A 17,941-nucleotide genomic window follows, 5' to 3' on the forward strand; every position below is an offset into this window, starting at 1 on the left:
TAGGTAAATAAACCTTAGCCCAAAACCAAAGTGGGAAGAGCTGAGACAAGATATTCCTAATATACATACCTCCAATAACTAGTCAATAGACAGCCGATACAATCCGTAGATATGCGAAAATCAAATCCTGGTCCTCGGAGCCCCGAGGATCACAAGTAGAAACAATCCGTGAGGAAAGTACTTCAGGCACGGAACCTCACAATTAGTGTCCTGGCAATGGTATTCAATAAAGATCATGAAGCTGCGAGGAAAAGAAAAAAGTAAAGTGAAAAAAATACAGTCTACTATTTTACAGATTGCCAATTGGAGTCTATGCTATAGACTTGTTTCTGATTAATTATTATACAAAAGTGTTTGGCCACACAGTTCCCCCTTTTCTAATTAATTGGGGATTATCTTTATTGAAGACTGTTGTCTTGGTCACAGTAATTTTGTCAGACTTTATTTCTGTACCTGACCTTCTACTTTTTCACAGCTTTTTTTGCTTTTATATACTTTGCTTTTTTCTTTTCCTCGCAGCCTGTATTAGCATTCTATCATCCTATTTGGTGAATGTGTATATATTTTAAGAAAACTCATGTTTTGTTTAACTTCACAGCTTTTGAAAAGTCATCAGAAACTATGGAAATCTGAAATAATTTCCGTTAGCATAAGTTGAAGCCATTTTCGTTGTGGCATCCATTTTGTTAGCTATGTAATTCTTCTGTCTTCACTGTTACTTGCCTTCTATTCTGCTTGAGTCATCAGCTTTAGTTAACTCCTTCTCTACTGGGCCAAAGTAAATGTATGTGCTGAGCTAAGGCCTGTAGCTGCTGAAATGCACCTGGTTCAAGATGTAACTGTCAACTATTTTCTGCTGTTGTAAACAGTACTGTTCCCCCTCCCACTCTGCTGACTAAGTGATCTCTCATCTGCCCATGTTGGACGGTAACTATTCCTGTGTAGGCCTCTACATTCTATTTGTGTCTTCATACTTACTCTGCAACAAAGTGTGTATATAAGGACAATGGTCTGTGTATTCAATGTACTACCTCCTGGAACACTTGAGGTTGTTGTATGGACGTGGTCCCACACATGAGTGATTAATAAACTTGTTATTTGAATTCCAGCTGCAGTGCCAATCTCTATTTTGTTGGTCTACAGACCCGTGAACAGAGAAGGGTGACCCCTGCACCAGTGTGCCCATTAAATGGCACATTACCACAAAAGGACGAAACACGAGACGGCTGTTTTTCTAATTAAATTATACAAATAATTGGAATAAAACAAATGGACTCTTCGATCTTTTGTCTTTTTTTACAACCATGGGCCTATCTTAAGTGATTGACTATTCACAATCTAATTGATCGTGCTCTGGACATCCAATATATATATTGTGTGTATTTCATGGGAAGTTTTCTTAGATTTACTCTGCACTATTAGAGGGGGCATAGTGCTTCATGTTCCATTGAGCACACTTTACTATAGATGTGTTAAAAATTGCTTTCCTGAATATTATGTATGTGCTAGCAGGTCTATTGGCCACTGTCACCCTCATATGTGCTTATATGCAAATCAGTCTTGACCCTGTTCCCCATGGGAACAGTCCTGCCTGAACTGCCAGGCCAGGTACTCCCCGACCAGAAACAAGCATCTTAGTACCTGCTTCTAGGTTTCACTCCTCATCAGCCAGGATAACTTGAATCTGGTAGCGTAGTGAGCACAGTACCCAAGTCTGGGTAACCCTTATCACTTAGGGCAACAAATGCAAAAAGAGCAGATGATGTACGGAATGCAGACTCAATCAAACATTCACTCCAGTCACAGATTTGGGTTGAATCCAACTTTTTTTGAACACCACGCCATTTCAGTTTGGTCCCGGACATATGCAAATCAGTCTTACCCTGTTCCCCATGGGAACAATCGAGCCCGAACTGCCAGGTCAGGTCCTCCCTGGACCAGAAACAAGCATCCTAGAAACGGTTTTGGGGTTTCACCCCTCGTCAGCCAGGATAATCTAATTCTGGTGGTGTAGCAAGCACGGGACCTACGTCTGGGTATACCCTTCCCACTTAGGGTGACAAACGCAAAAAGAACAGATGATGGACGGAATGCTGAATCAATCGAATATTCACCCCCAGTCACAGATCTGCGTGAAATCCATTGTTTTTTGCAAGCCACACCATACCAGTTTGGACCCAGCCATAGGCAAATCAATCTTGACCCTATTCCCCATGGGAACAGTCCAGTCCTCCCTTGACCAGAAACAAGCATCCTAGAACCGATTTTGGGTTTTACCCCTCATCAGCAAGGATAGCTTGAATCTGGTGGTGTAGGGAGCACATATTACACCACGGTGGCCACCACTTCCATACAGGGTTACTGCACTGCAAGTGTGCAAGGCTTGGGCCTTTACTGCTGTGTCTTTTCCATGGCTGTCTTCACACCTGCCCTCTACTGGACACAGGGATCACCGACTCAGTCCTGCACACAAGTAATGACACAATTGGTGCAGCACCTACTTCCTCTGCTCGCACAGGGAGTCCACCCGACTGGATTCCCGACTGGAACTTGCTCCCTAAGAACATTCTCCTCTTCCTCACAAGGCACCCTGGTTTCGGCAAGCAGTCAGGAGCTGGTGGTCTTTGATTCCCAGGGTGACTTTCCCTCACCCAGCAAGGAGACTAGCAGGCCTTGCCCGCCAGTCCTGGTCAGAGGCAGAAGGCTTGCAGAGTTTCCTGCCTTCACACAGCCCACCTGGCTGCTTGCCGATGACAATTTTTGGGGTCTCAGCCTACCCTTCTTATTGTCCATTTCCAGACACTACATGTGATTTAGGTTCGGAGTCTCTGAGTTTTTATGTTGGGTTTTTACCTATTTTGAAGTGCATGCTTCTCTGCAGTGTTCCCAGCCAGCAGCACTTTTATTTATTTATTTATTTATTTATTTACAAGCTTATATAGCGCTGGAATCGACTCCATCAGGAGTATCTCTGCGCTTTTGGGCCAGTCAACAAATACAGATAGGAACACTGATACGGATTAGATCTCATTTTTAAATAAAACAGTTTTAAGGAGTTTTCTAAACTGTATGTGAGAGGTGCAGAGTCTGAGATTTAAGGGGAGTCGATTCCATAGATTGGGTCCTGCTACGGACAGTGCTCTGCCTCCGTGTCTGGTCTTTTTGACACGAGGAACCACCAGTTGATGGCTTGTGCTGGATCTAAGTGGCCTAGACGGGATGTAAGGAATGAATTTCTGTCGCAGGTAGGTAGGGCCTTGTCCATTTATGTTTTTATGTATTATACAACAAATTTTAAATTTTACTCGTTGTCGTATGGAGAGCCAATGAAGTTGTTGTAAAAGAGGTTTGGATGCTGTTCTTGGTGGGGTATTCAGAACTAGGCGTGCCGCTGTATTCTGGACTACCTGAAGTCTGGCCAACACTCCCTCGTTGGCAGATAGGAGCAGGCCGTTACAGTAGTCGATACGACTTAGAACGAGGGTTTGCACTAAGGTCCTCCTAAACGTGTCACTTCACACCATTTTGATGTAGCCAAGGGTGAGTTAAGCACACAGGAGCTGATCTTTTAAAAGTGAGTGAGTCTGTAGGCCTCACTCCAGTGACACAGGTTAAAAGGGACCTGCTCAGTCTTACTGATCACTACATAATATACTGCCACCACTGCGCTTGTGCTGCTTAACTCCTGGCGAAGGCAGTAGCCTTCCACCACTATGAAGGTAGCTCTTTGGGTTCCCATTCCAGTCCAACAAGACAGCGATCCATCAGACAGGCCTATGTCATGGCGCGCACACATGATCCATGATTGCCTATGGCAGCAAATATCAGCACTAGGGATCCAGACATCAGTACAGTCAGGCACTCCAGGCAGGGGTACACACCCATTACCATGCAGAGGACTTTTCCGTCCCAATAGTTATATGTTGATGCTTTAAATAACAAGAGGACATTTTCAACAGCTCAAAAATAAAAGGCCAATGATGATGGGCTTGCTCGGATAGGAAAGGCATGAAAGAAATGAGGAAAGCGGATTCTTCTGTACAGCCCAGCATTCTAAAGATGATCTTTTGAACATAAATCAAACTAATTCTGACATATCTAGCGAATTATAAAGAATCAAAATAAACTTTGCATTTTGGATAACTGAGCGTGAATAAAGACGATGGACCTGCTAAATGGCTTTTGCGGGTGTTTATGAAGCTCCTGCTAGCAATGTGTTTAGCTTTTATTTAATGATATGTTATGATAATGAGATGTGCAAATGAAGGACGAATCTGTGTTTTTTGTATGGCATGAATAACAGTAAAGAAAAATTTACATTTTTGGCATTTTGTCTCAACAGATTTATCCAAAACCCATTCAGTTTTTCATCTATGAAACATGTCACAGTGAGTAAATGATCAATTTAATGACGTATATGCAGTATATTTGAATGTATACATAAAAAAAAAACAGTCCACCAAATGGGGAAAAACTAAAGCTTATGATTAACAGTGCAGTAGTCCGATATTTGGATCCTATGGCAGTGAAATGTCAAATATGTTTCTGGGTGGATTACAGACTGTTTGTAACAAAGAGTATCAGCGGAGGAAATTCAACCATGATCTTATCCGAGTGTGTCAGTCCTTTTTATTAAGCCACGTCATCAAACAGGTAAACACACAGTGATGGTGTCTGCGGGGCAGTAATGGTGGGGCAGGGAGAGAGGGGGTTAAAACAAAAAAAAGAAAATATCAGATACCTGCCGGCCGGCTGGCGTCTCTCCTCCGTTCTCTTCTGTTAACCGGAAGCACACAGACTCCCTTAGCCAGTCACCAGCACGGCAGAAGCGTTGTCATTGGTGAGAGTGGCCTGGTTCGGTACTGAGACAGGGAGTGGGAGCCTGTGCATATTCTTCATCCAGGCTGCGCAATACTGACTGGTGGAGAACATGCTAAGTGCACATTACTATTTGGCGGGCTTAAGACAGCCAACCAATCAGCGCAGTTCAGTACACCAACAACTCCTCCCCTGCTGACTGTGACGACAGCCAAGCCCCACCTAGCCCAAAACTGGCTTCACCACGGAAAATAAAATAATACCATTGTGTTATTAGCATTTTATTTTTCCTTTTTTTTTTCACTGCTGAAAAACAGCGGAGGAGCCGCCACTGGAAACACATTTTCATTGCTAACCGATGTCCTTTGTTGATTGGCGAATTAGCACTTGTAGACTGGTGGATTTGTGAGTGGGTGAATACTAGAATGAGTCTAAAAGTGGATGAATGAATAAATAAGTGTGCACACGGATAATAAACAGATATTTGAGTGAGAGCAAGGATGAAGTAAGAAATGTATGAGAGAACACATGCACGTTGGCAGAATGAATAGCTAACTCTAAGCATTAATGAATGGCTAAGTGAGTGTATGTATGCATGACAGAGTGTTGAATGAGATTGCATAGATGGATAAGGGAGGGGTAATATGATGTGTGAATGCATTGGTGACTGAGGTTAGGTTGCCAGAGGTGATTGAAGGCACACCAGTGGCAACCGGCTGTTGTCCATTCCGATATGCTGGTGCTTACTTGCTCATCCATGTGCTCACTCAGTCATTCGTTCATCCATGCACCATAAGAAACCAGTTGGAGTCACCCTTGCTTGTCAGGCTTTACTTGAGCTGAAAGGGCTTCTGTTTGTTGTGAATAGTAATAACATCTAACTGATATGAGAACAGCACTGAAAACAGATTAGAAAAAACTCTGCCCTGACACAGATAGAATGTCTCTTGGCTTGGCCCTTTTGCTGCGTAGGACCCAGAGTAGAAAATCCCAGCTACTGCCCCTGTCATGGTCTTGTTGTCAAGTGATTTTGGAGCAAAGACATCCTTGTCATGATGGAATGAATGCCTTTATCAAACCACTGCTGGGCTTCTGGAGAAGGATTGGTTCATGAATCTTAATTAGTATCTATCATTAACCCTTACTAAAAAATCTCCAATTGCACCTTTACATCTTTACAGACAAGCGATCCTCTTAAGCGTGTCGTTACAAGCAGCTGTAGCTATCTATTGCAAGCACTAATGAGCTCAATACAGAGCTATAGCATATCACAGATGTTTATGCTTTATCACTGACATTACATTATGTTGTTAGTGATGTGAAAATGTAGGGCTTCATGAATAAAGGAATTTAATATTCGCAAATCCTCAGAATCACTAAATTAGGTAGTTTGCAAAAAATACAATCTATTTTCTATGAACTAAACGCATTTAGCAATTTGGAATAGCGTTTCTAAATCACTAAATGTGTTTAGAAAGGGTAACTGATTCAGTATTTGTAAGGGACATGTTGTAGACATCCCTTCCAAACACTGAATGAGTATGCTACATATAAATGTTTTGCAAATTAAATCTGGCTGCAGAAGACCTCAAAGGAGTGGTAACATATTCACAAAAGGGGAGGAGTCCCCTCCGGATCCCTTCCAGTTCATGAATGTTGTAAAACCGTGTGTTGGGGTGTAGGCACTGCCAACAAACAGAAAAAAGTTATTTTTTCTTTTTAAAAGCAGGCATGCTTTGTTTAAGGAAAACGGGCTGTATTTTGAAGAATGTTTGCTTTATTCAAATGTGTTCACAGACATGGTAGTCTGCTGACCCCAGCAGGCCACCATCCATGTGATGGCCTCCAGTTAGAGGGAGTCATAATTTGCGACCTACCTGATTAATATTCTTGAGGCAGGTCGAATTGTGACTCACCCCGATTCCTTATTTCATAAACGGACCTATTTGTACTAACATAGGTTTGCAAAATAATTGCATGGTGGCAAAGATGTGGTGCACAAATTGGACCCAGTTTCTGTAAACACTTAAATAGTAAACTATGCCCCTTGTTCCTATGTAGTCAGTTTCTACTTCTTAATTTCATATGCATGGAATAATGGAGCGCTACCTTATGTCATGTGTGTGTACTAGCAAGCATTTTTAGATTTCTCCTACAGACAGCATTAGATGTTTATTGTTGAAAACTGATTTGTTTAAAACACAATGCAGAGAGTGAGCTTTGGGTCAGGCTGTTGCTAATGATTGGATGGCTATCTCAATTCTCTGCTCCTTATTTGGTGTCTTTTCTCTCTATTATTGTGTTTGTACTGCCCATGGAGCATTGCTGCTTTATATTGTTTCTGATTGAATGAGTCACGTCCTTCTGCTGCTGACTTCAGAGGAATCTTATTATTTTCATGTCCAGCCTATTGGTGTAGCGCATGCGCTGCTCGCTTTGCGAGGCATGCAGGATTCAGTATGGTGTGGAAGCTTTGTGGAAGTTCCGCTCACTCTCCACCCACCTTTTTCATTGACTTAGTTCTTAAATGCTGCCTCCCGATTGGTTAAAGGCTTGTTAGTCCCTCCTCATGAGGACCATGTCGTCATTTGTATCCTTCCAAGGCTACTGGCCCCTTTACTTAGAGTGTTGCACGGTAACTATTTTCTTCCTGTGCCTTCTCCCCCACCGCCCCTCTTCCAGAGTCCGTGCGTTCTCGCCCCCACTCTTGTTATTCGTGCCTTCACGCTCCCTACCTGCCCTCCGCCCACACTCCAGTTTTCAATGCAATAGGTCTCGCGTAAATGCGAGTCCTATTGCAATGCAAATGCTTGTTTATAAAAATTGCTACCAAGTCAAAGGGGTGGGCCTGCACACCTGTGTGATCATAGGATTCAAAACTTAATCGTTGTGAACAAAGTTTAAAACAGATAGTGTGTGCTATCACGTGTGAGGGGTTTAGCCCAAAAACACAAAAAAACTTTACACCATGCGAGACAATGGAGACCACTGACTACGTGGTGCACTGCTAGTGACACCTAGTGTCTATTTAGAAATTAAACACTCTTTTCTGCTTGCAAATCTTGTATTTCTGAATTTTCCATCAATTTTTGATCAACAAGAAATCAGAAATCATAAATTATACTAATTTGTTAAAATACAAAATTATAATACATTCGCATTTCAACAGTCCATCACCATGATAATTTCAATTCTCATGGAGTACACTTATGCAAACGATTTTTAACCAACTGAAAAAATGACAATACTCCCAATGCATTTCGGGTTCATCCAAACCCTTCTTCAGGGGAGATACAGTAGTTCAATGCAGAACGTTTATTCAAATCATCATGTCCTCTTCACGGACCCACTACGCAATATTGAAAATTCAATTAGTAAAATTGACCGGAGCCAATTTGATGAATACATGTGAAAAACGCTATTAGGATTTGCACTCGTGAAGGACAAAGGAAAAAACGTGTTTGCCATATGCAGTGAAACTTATATGGGCCAAAGCCCCTATTTGCTACACTACTATCCACATTCATAAAAGTGTAAACGCGCACTATACCAAAAACGCACGTATATTAGGTAAAACGACTTACAGCCATCCTGGATACCTCACCCGTGTGTTGCATGCTCAACAAAACCAATTAACTGTGCCAAAAGGAATTTAAGGGTGTATCCGCTGTATCCGTGAAATGTTAAAGCCCCAACGCTGCAAGCATAGAATCAATGTTTACACCATGGTATTATAAACGAGCTTACCGCAGCCTCATTGCAACTGCTAAGAACTCTTCTAAACTGGAAAGACTAATCATACCACATAAACGCTAAGTGTTAGTTCTATACTGAGAATGACATCCAAAGCCGTCCATGTAACAGTGCTCAGCCATTAACCTTACCCGTACGAAGCGTAAGCCCTCGGGTAATGTCGTATCGAGTCTCCGGCAAAACCCAGTTAAAAGAATCTGTAAAACAAGTGATGCGGTTCATAATAAGGGTACTGTTTATCTCACTATACCGCTGCCGCCTGGGGCACTCAGGCAATGCTGACAGGCTGGACTGATAGGTAAGTGTGTGGAACCTTTTTTTGCTGTCAGTGGGCCTGTTTTGGGGTCTGACAGGCCAGTATTTACTGTTAACTTCCCAGAGATTAAAACAAACATTGCCTAGAACAAGCTCAAATCCATTCCATCTGCCATACCTTGTAAAACACTTATACAGTTAGCAGGTTCAAAACTGCCCGGATTTGCAAACATAGGACACTTTTTAGCTATCTAATTTAGAAATGGGATTCACTTTTATTTTGGTGTCTGAGCCTATTTTCTGTCCCAGTGCGACCCTGCAGAGATCCCAGAAAACGTGCAATTGTTATTTAGAATTTTTGCATACCAGGATGATAAAACCAAGGTACCCTAAAAAGAAGAGTGTGCTTTTTAGGTCTCGCATGGCGTACTGAGCACATGCGCAGTCGAGCTCGCGAGATTTTATGTTTTAGAGTCCCGTCCTTTTCAGACTGGATTCCTTGCCTTACGTTTGTGGTAAAAGATTATTTATCTTCTTTATGGGTCCAGTTGGCTCCATAAAGAAGATAGGAAACCTTTTAAGTCAGCAGGAAGTCCGGGAGCCCAGTCTGAAAAGGACGGGGCTAAAATAGAAATGTGTACGTCATCTTTCATGCAATGGAATACAACGGCAATTAGTAATGAACGACAACAATCGTGTTTCTTTTTTCTTGTTGTAATGACTCGGGCTCCCTTTAACAAATGAGGTAATGCCATCTATATTTACAAGTTTGGGGTGGGGCTACAAGTTTCCGGTAATGAAGCGCTGCCACGGTCCACCCACTAAATCCTGAACTCCATGACACGTTGTTGGCGTCTCCAGGGAGTCTCAGTGGGAGGGTAAGCTAACGGGCTGAATAAAACCTTTCACCTCAGCTACAAGCCCTCGGAGAGTAAGGTCCCCTCTGCACTGTTCACAGATCAAGGTGCGGAAACAAAATCTCAAAGAAAGCCCCGTCCCGCCCTCTCCTTCGAGGCCAGTCATCCATCGACAGCATTGCCCGCCGCCGTCTACGTAACCACTCCACACTCATCCCTAGTGCACGACAGCCCTCCTGTTCTTTTGCACTATGCGCAAGCGTGCCCTGCCTTAAGAATACGCCATCGACATCTAGTGAGGAAGGATTGATACATAATTCAGATCTCCTTTCTAAATGAGATTACTATATCACAGTATTTCCACCCACATTAAAACATACGGTTCTGCTTGATAGGTGCAAGTGTAAGAGTAAGTGGCTGTATTCAACGGTGTGCATTTATGCACACCCAATGACTGCAATATTTACTCATGGACTTCAGTGCATAGGAGCACTCCCTCACCTGCTCTTTGGTACTTCTGACACAGCTCTTTCCACCGCTGGTTGCAGGAACAAAAGGGAAACGAGGCTCTCTATGAGACACGTTTACTTTCTGTATTTCCCACCCCGTGCCTTAACCCTGAGCAGGGAAATGAAGGGTGTCAAGGGTCTACAGGCGGGACAAGGGGTCCAACCCGTGGTGTTACCAGGGGTCAAACGGTAATTGATGTTGCAACCGCTACCCTTGCCATTTTGGTGAACAGCTGTTTCGGTATTTAATTCTGACTCATTAGAGCTATGATAAAAAGATTATATCACTTATGTTTCCTCTACCTTTCAAATGGGGGGGACATAACCATAACAGATTATCTGTTGTGCGAGTGTCTCAACCTTACAATTGCTTCTCTAAATGCACCCACTGAGTAGGGAGACATAGACCAGCTCTCTGTTTAGCAGGGTGCAGACGTGTTATGTGCATTGAACATTATAAAAGTGATTGTGACTTTTTCTCACTAAATCCCAAACCCATTGTTTCTTGAATAAAATGTCAAAGCAGCAACTACAAGGGAAAGTGAGGTTAGCATTAAACAGCCTGCCATCAAAATTAATTGATTCTGCAAGACTGTCATACAAAACCAGCCATTGTTGGGTCATTAGTGCTTTCTTAAGGCCAATGCATGAACAGAATAGCATATGGTTGCCTTAAAGATCTCCACCAGCAGAACGTGTCAGAAGAAAGCAGTTCACAAACATAACATGCACCTGCCCCCTCTATAGATGGAAGGACTGGCTCAAACCAATTATTTTAACAACAAGCATTTTCAATGCAACGGCTCTGTGTGTCTGGGGGGGGGGCTCTGTGTGTGTGGGTCTCTGTGGCTGTGTGTGTGGCTGTGTGTGTGGCTCTGTGTGTGTGGGGGGGCTTTGTGTATGTGGGGGGCTCTGTGTGTGTGTGGAGCTCTGTGTGTGTGGGGGGAGCTCTGTGTGTGTGTGTCGGTCTGTCTGTTTGTGTGTGGCATTTGTGAGAGATTAAGCTATTGACATTGTAAATGACAATTCCATTTATTTATCTGTTTTCAAAACCAACACATAATAAAAAAAAAGTCATTTGCAAAGCCAATAGCTCTAACCTTTGCAAAGGCGAGACCGTTGCATTGTAAATGCTTGTTTGTTTTACAGCAGAAAATTAACTGAAAACGATCTTCTGTTTTCAATGGTTACAATGACATTTAGACATGTATGCACTTCCCTTCGAAACTCAAGTTTCATGTGTGATATACTCACAAGTCCACATCTAGAAACCAATCTAAACACTTTTTAGGTCTCGTGACCTATCGATGTGCGTAAGCGCATCGAGCGGAGCGAGAATTCATGTCGGCAAAATCAACTTCAAACTAAGGACTTTCAGCCCCGCGGTTTTCTTGAAGTTCACGTGAATCACGTGAGCAACAAGCACGCGCATTCCCGCCTAGCACAGCACATCAAAGGGCTTCTCCTCCCCTAATTATTCATGGCCGGCCGCAGGCCGGCCGCACTTTCAGTTTGCCGGCATCTCCTCCCCTAATTATTCATGGCCGGCCGCAGGCCGGCCTTACTTTCAGTTCCCTCCTGTATCAGTTTCCCTGACGTCACATTCCCCGCCCTGCCTCCACCGTTCCCTGCAAATGTTGCCCTGCTTGTTTAATATGTGTTGTGGTTTTAAGTCCATACTTATGAGGGTGCCTGGGAAACTGCAAGATCCAGAGTACAAAGCGGTTTTGATCTATTAGCACGCAATGTCTATTGGAGTATCACATGCGGTTTTGTTCTATTAGCACGCAATGTCTATTGGAGTCTCACATTAGACGGAGCCACTTCGCTATGGCAGATCCGAGGTTCTGTTTTTGCCTCTGCCCTCTTGTGCCAAGAAGGACAGACATAGATTTTCAAACCTCACTGGCCCGTGTTTGTTTTACAGTGCCAAATTGTGCATCCTCCCCACTGATACACTTCCTTACGTGTTGCGATTAACTAACTATCTGATCGCAAACACGAGCACGCATGCGCGCATCCTCCTCACTGATGCACTTCCATGTACTTGCTGTGCTTCACGAACGTCGCAGGCCCCAGACAGCAGAGCTATCGCTAGACGCAGCCTACGTTGCACGATATGTAGTTATAGGACATTTGTCCCCTTCCATCAGCTCTACTTGGGGCACAATCGCCCCCCTCCCCACGCCCCTTTCCCCACCCCCTAGCCCCCGGTGCAACTACTTTACTTATTATAGCTAACCCTTGTGCATCAGAGACACCAGATAGAGGGGTGTGAGGAAACGACCACTGCACTCCAGCGCGTGCTTCTGTGCAGCGCTTCCTTAGTACAACGATGAGTGAGTGACAGTGACCCCATGCTCTTCTTAGGAGAGACTCCCCCCCACACACACACACACACACACACACACACTGTCCCTACTCTTTCGCTTCAGAGGGGAGTTCTCATGTTCTCTGAGTGGGCGCCGGGGTCCCTCACTGATACTACTAGCAAAGCTGGATGCTCCTCCCCTAATTATTCACTTTCCCGGCCGCTCACAGCACATCAAAGGGCTTCGCCCAGCGTGCGCTCTGCGGCTTCTCCTCCCCTATGCCTTTTCTTTCACACGCAGCCTCCTCTCGCCCCCTGCAACACTCCTGCCTCCCCCCTCACCCCTCACCCACTGTCTTCCTAGTTATTTCAACAATCCACCCTCTACCCAGCTCCCCTCTTGTTATATAGATTAATGCATCTTTCATGGAGCACTGCATTGTTCATCAGTGGCGACGAATTGCATGATCTTAGCCAATGCGACAGGAATACCAACAATTTGAAGAAGCTTGTGCTAGACTTCTGCTATTGTACAGTGCTCCCGATATCTAAATGCCCATCTTGTTTTTTTAGCCGACCTTCTTGTTGTAAGTAGGTAGCGAGGGGTGTTCCTCTAATCCATGTATTAAGACACCCCACATACCTTATTTGGCTCTTAGTACAATTTTTCTCCTGCCGCAGTTTTTTTTGGGTTCTTTACATTTACAATGATGGAGACAAACCTCCCTTTCTTCATTGTTGCATTTTTTGTGGTAGATTGGGGGAGTGATGTTTTTGGGTGGATGGATGCATGTGCAGGACTGAGATTTTGCATATTTGCCTCTTATTTCCTTCCTCAAGCTATAGGGGCACAAGATAAAATGCACTGCGATCCAATCTGCTGAGTGAATGAATAACTGCAGTGTCTCGCACCAAACGAAGCTTTCTTAACGTACTGCCTCTTGATAAGTTGCAAAGTGACGTGCAGAATTGCCCCAGCTGGCATCCAGTTGGACCTCTTTGATCTCCTAGCCAGACCACAAATGAGGAGGTACTATTTGCAGCACGGTCTCCCTGGGAAGGAAATTAAACACCTGCCCACTGACCCCAACCCGCTGCTCTATGCTAAGTCATCGACTTTCAACCATAATCTTTTTGAAGTCTTTTTCCTTAAATCAGGGGGACTGGCGTTCATGGGAAAAAGGGGCGCTGCTCTGGGAAGAGGCAAAAAATGCGAAAATCAACAGAAAGCAGCTGAAAACACATGACTGCTCCGAGGCGGTGCACTGAATCTCCTGGGTAAACTCGAGTGAACTTTACAGATGTCCTACTGCACAAGCACCAGCGGGGAAGGTTTTCTTTGACCTGGAGGCAAAAGCTGCAGCAGTGATGTCACATGAAAAGGAGTGCTGAATTAGAAATACATGGATCCGATTGCTTTTGGGGCGCATGAACAGTGTCCCTGGGAAGAGTTACATTCACTTCAATGTCTGGGGGTGGGGCAGGCCGATGAGGACAAGAAGGGATTGGGTGGCAACAATTTGTTGATTATCGCAGATGGGCAGGCTATAAGAGGGTTGCAGGGGGCTGCTCTTCTGGTTGTAACAGGTGTCTAGTACTGCATTTGGTTTCACTATGAAAACATGGCGCTGAGCACACAGAGTGCCCCTTATCTCGACTGTAGACCATAAAGGTCCAAACGAAGGAAGGAACCAGCTGCAGACAACATTTGAAGTAGTAGACTAAGAGGTAAGTGTGCAGTTAAGCCTCTGCATCAAGGGAATCATCGCCCCCCCCCCCAATCTCAACCCTCCCTGCTTTAGCAGCTACAGAGGGAATGGGTTCCTTATGGGCCTCTTCTGTCTGCAAAGTGGCAGGCAAAAGTTCATAATGAATTTGGGAGGGTGAGTGAGTGAAAGAAAGGGTGGAAGAATGGATAGATTGAACAATAGATGGCATAATGGGTGGATGGGTGGGTGCAACCTTGAATAGCTGAGTGAAAGGGTAGATAGATGGATGAGCCGCCAAAGGGAGGATGATGGACGGAGTGAAAAGGTAGATAGATGGAATAAAAGGATGGATGTATGATTGAAAGGCCAGATAAAAGGGGTGGTGGATAAGTGAAAGTTTGGATGATTGAGTCGATGGATTGGTTTGATGGATGGGTATCCCTGGACCAGTGGCAGCTCTCCTTTTTGGGCTTCACAGCTACACTACATCCTCCTTGTTTAGTGGTCCATTTTTATTTTATCAAGAGTGAATAATTATTCACTCTTGGTACAATAAAAATAAAATGCAGACCCTCTTCGGGTCCAGCATCAAGCTGAGGCAGCTAGTGACATTGATTTCTGAAACAGGTGCATGAAGGTGCATGTGCCATTCCAGCACTGTGAGCATGTCTGTGTGACTGAGGGGGCGTGGCCGAACAGCCACGATGGCGGACGGTCTCCGGTAGAGCTCCATGCCCGGCCGGGCCTGATCCGAGATATACGGACTGTCGGAGACCATCTGCAGGCTGCTGGACGAAGACCCGAGGCGGCACACTACCCGGAGCACGGGCCGCCGAGCAGCGGCGGAGGGAAACGTAGGAGAAAGCCCTCTGCGGGACGCGCTGGTGACCGCGTTACAGGGCCTGGAAAGCCGGGAGGCAGGGTGCTGCTGAGATCCGGACGCAGCACACCGGACCCCGGGGAAAGGCTGGAGGGCGAGAGCCCGGATTGGAGGGCGGAGCCGGAGCCCTGCCGAGGGCTGGAGCTTTGATACATACTCCTTCGCGGACAGCGCTGAGATGCGGAGGAACTGCTAACCCACGGTGAGGGAGACGGGGGGAGAGGAGCCGGACCCCCGGAACCCAGCCGAGGCCCCAGGATAGGGAGAGCCGCCATTTTGTAGGGACCGACCGAGAGGAGGCCTTGTCGCGACGGCTGAGCCCTCGTGAAGCACAGATCATCGGGGACCCGGTGCAGACTTACCCCGCACTCGCTGGCTGTTCTTCCCCCCCCATACCCCCCACTTTGACCTCAGGCTTCCAGAGGACGGTCCGGGAAGCAAGCAATAGAACTGAGGCAGTGCTTCCACATACGTCGAGGGCCTGCACACGAGGGGGGCGGGACGGGTTAAGACTCCTGTTTGTAGAACTGGCCGATTGCGGAGGGGGCCTGGCTGAGGTGCAGATTGCTGTCTGGTGGGCTCCTGGGAGGAGCTGGACCCCACTCGACTCGACCCGGTGGGAGCTGGCTGACATTGCTGGTGGCCACTTCCTGCTCGGGGGCCCGGTACGGAACCCCAGCGATAGAGATATAGGGAGCCTGGCCCTATAGACTGCCTTGCTGAACCCGGGAGCCGGGACGACTCCAGGTCTGACCGGAGAGAAGATCGGACGCACCATGGTCAGGAAGGGCCAGAGGAACGTAGAAGGGCCGGGAGAGTCGTCTGGGCAGACGGGAGCCGGAGCGGGTGGAGTTGGACCCGGCTCGATTGACCAGTCCGGACAGGCCACTCAACAGGCGGACAACCTGGACTTAATCCTCCAAGAGATCCGTGATTCCCGCCAGGCGCTGGAACAACAATTGGGGACCCTCACTACCAACTTCTCCCTCCTGAAAGCGGACCACGGCAAGCTGGCGGATAAAATCAAGGATCAGGGACTGGCGATAGCGGACCCCACACCCACGGTGGCCGACCATGGACGATCTATCCAGGACCTCCGGAGTCAGGTGAACGCACTGATGGAACGGGTTGAGGACGCGGAAGGACGCAATCGGAGGAATAACATCAGGGTAATCGGCCTGCCAAAAAAATGTGAGGAACCGCGGGCGGAAGGGTTCATGGAGCAGTGGTTCAAAGAGCATGTGGCGCCGGACAGCCTCTCCCCATACTTCCGTGTGGAACGAGCGCATAGGATTCCGACGGGCCAGCCCCGACCGGGGCGCCCTTCCCGCCCTCTTATCGTCCGTATCCTTAACTATCGGGATAGTGACACCCTGCTGAGGAAAGCCCGAGAAAAATCCGCCATCCACTTTGAGAACCAGAGGGTGCCACTCTATCCGGACTTCACGAATATGGTGCAAAAACAGCGGGCAACCTACCTGGCGGTGAAGAAGAAACTGCGGAGTGCGCAACTGAAATATGCTTTGCTCTTTCCCGCTCTCCTGAAGGTCATTCATGGGAAGAAATCGCATTTCTTCGAGAGCCCTGCAGATGCTGAAGAGTGGCTAGAGGTGATGGGGCTGGACGGCGGTCAGGAAGCATCCCAAGAGGCAGACGCAGGAGTGAGGGACAGGAACTCGGGAGGACGCCGCCGCTCCTCGTCAGGATCCGGAAAAGGGAATGCTGAGTGCGGCCCATCATGGAATCACCAGAGGGACGAACGACAGCAGGCCATCTCACTTGCCGGCACCTTCAGGGAGGACCCGGAAAAAATTACCACGGACTCTGATGATACCACTGGACACTCAGACTCTGATACCAGTGTGCTGCTTTTTCCTACGATTACTCCTAGGGCTGCTGATGAACTCATGGACAATTGACTGCCTGAGTGAGATCCTGAACCTACTTCTTTGCAGCAGTTATTGCAGAGTATCCTTTTCTGTTTTAATTAGGCCTCGGGAGATGGATCCTGACTGGGATCCGGGCTGTACGGGTGGGGGAAGAGGGGACCGTGGAATGGTCACTGATTCCCGGCTGAAAGCATGCCTCATCCTTAGAGGGGACACAATAATGGGTTCTTTCGGGATGAGTCTGGAAGCCACCTGTCATTGACTTTACACCTTTGTCTGTAATCACACTTCACTTCCCCTATAGCATTAAGTGCCTGGCCGGGCCACTGCTGAGCCAGCGGAGACTGAGACTGGTTACGCAATGGACACATGTGCTCTGGGCCGACCCCCCCCCAAGGCGTAGGCACAACTATTTGGTTTCTTATGGTTTTATTGTTCAGGTTGGGCTCGGCTATGTTTACTGGCTGCGCCAAGTTTGGTTTTACAATGTTGCTACTTTTTATAGGTGCTCTCTCCTGGGTTCGGCTCCCCGGGGTCCTAGACACACGACCACCTCTGACACTATTTTTACCGCCTGCTGATCATGGCTGAACAATCAGGTGTGTATACAGTCACCACCTGGAATGTTCGAGGGTTGGAGGCGGTGCAGAAACGACACAGGGTCCACTCTTATCTCCTTCAACAGCAGACACAGATCGCCTTCTTGCAGGAGACACACCTCACGGCCTCGGAGGCTCAGAAGCTCCGGAAGAAATGGAGGGGGACTCTATATTCTACATCCTATTCGGCGTTCTCTAGGGGGGCCACTATCTGGGTGCGCCATGGAACACCGTTTAATGCGATAGAGGAGCAAGCGGATGACCAGGGCAGGTATATCCTGGTTAAAGGGACTCTGGATGGCCAAATGATTGTCCTGGGTTGTATATACGCCCCGAACTACAAACAGGAACTATTCCTACA

The 17,941-nt window shown here is 46.5% G+C and overlaps 1 protein-coding gene across 2 annotated transcripts in view; it reads left to right on the top strand.

The window, feature by feature from the left end:
* The window catches only part of MYOT (myotilin), an 801,437-nt gene that overhangs the window by 136,758 nt on the left and 646,738 nt on the right, over nt 1-17,941 (top strand). For both annotated transcript variants that reach the window (XM_086931487.1, XM_086931486.1), the window contains exon 3: nt 4,343-4,388. In XM_086931487.1, coding sequence (XP_086787613.1) covers nt 4,381-4,388 — 8 coding nt within the window. In that variant the 5' untranslated portion in view covers nt 4,343-4,380. The remainder of the gene's footprint in view (nt 1-4,342; nt 4,389-17,941) is intronic.

This window comes from Lissotriton vulgaris, chromosome 7 (genome assembly GCF_964263255.1).
Source record: "Lissotriton vulgaris chromosome 7, aLisVul1.2, whole genome shotgun sequence".
Lineage (NCBI taxonomy): Eukaryota > Metazoa > Chordata > Amphibia > Caudata > Salamandridae > Lissotriton > Lissotriton vulgaris.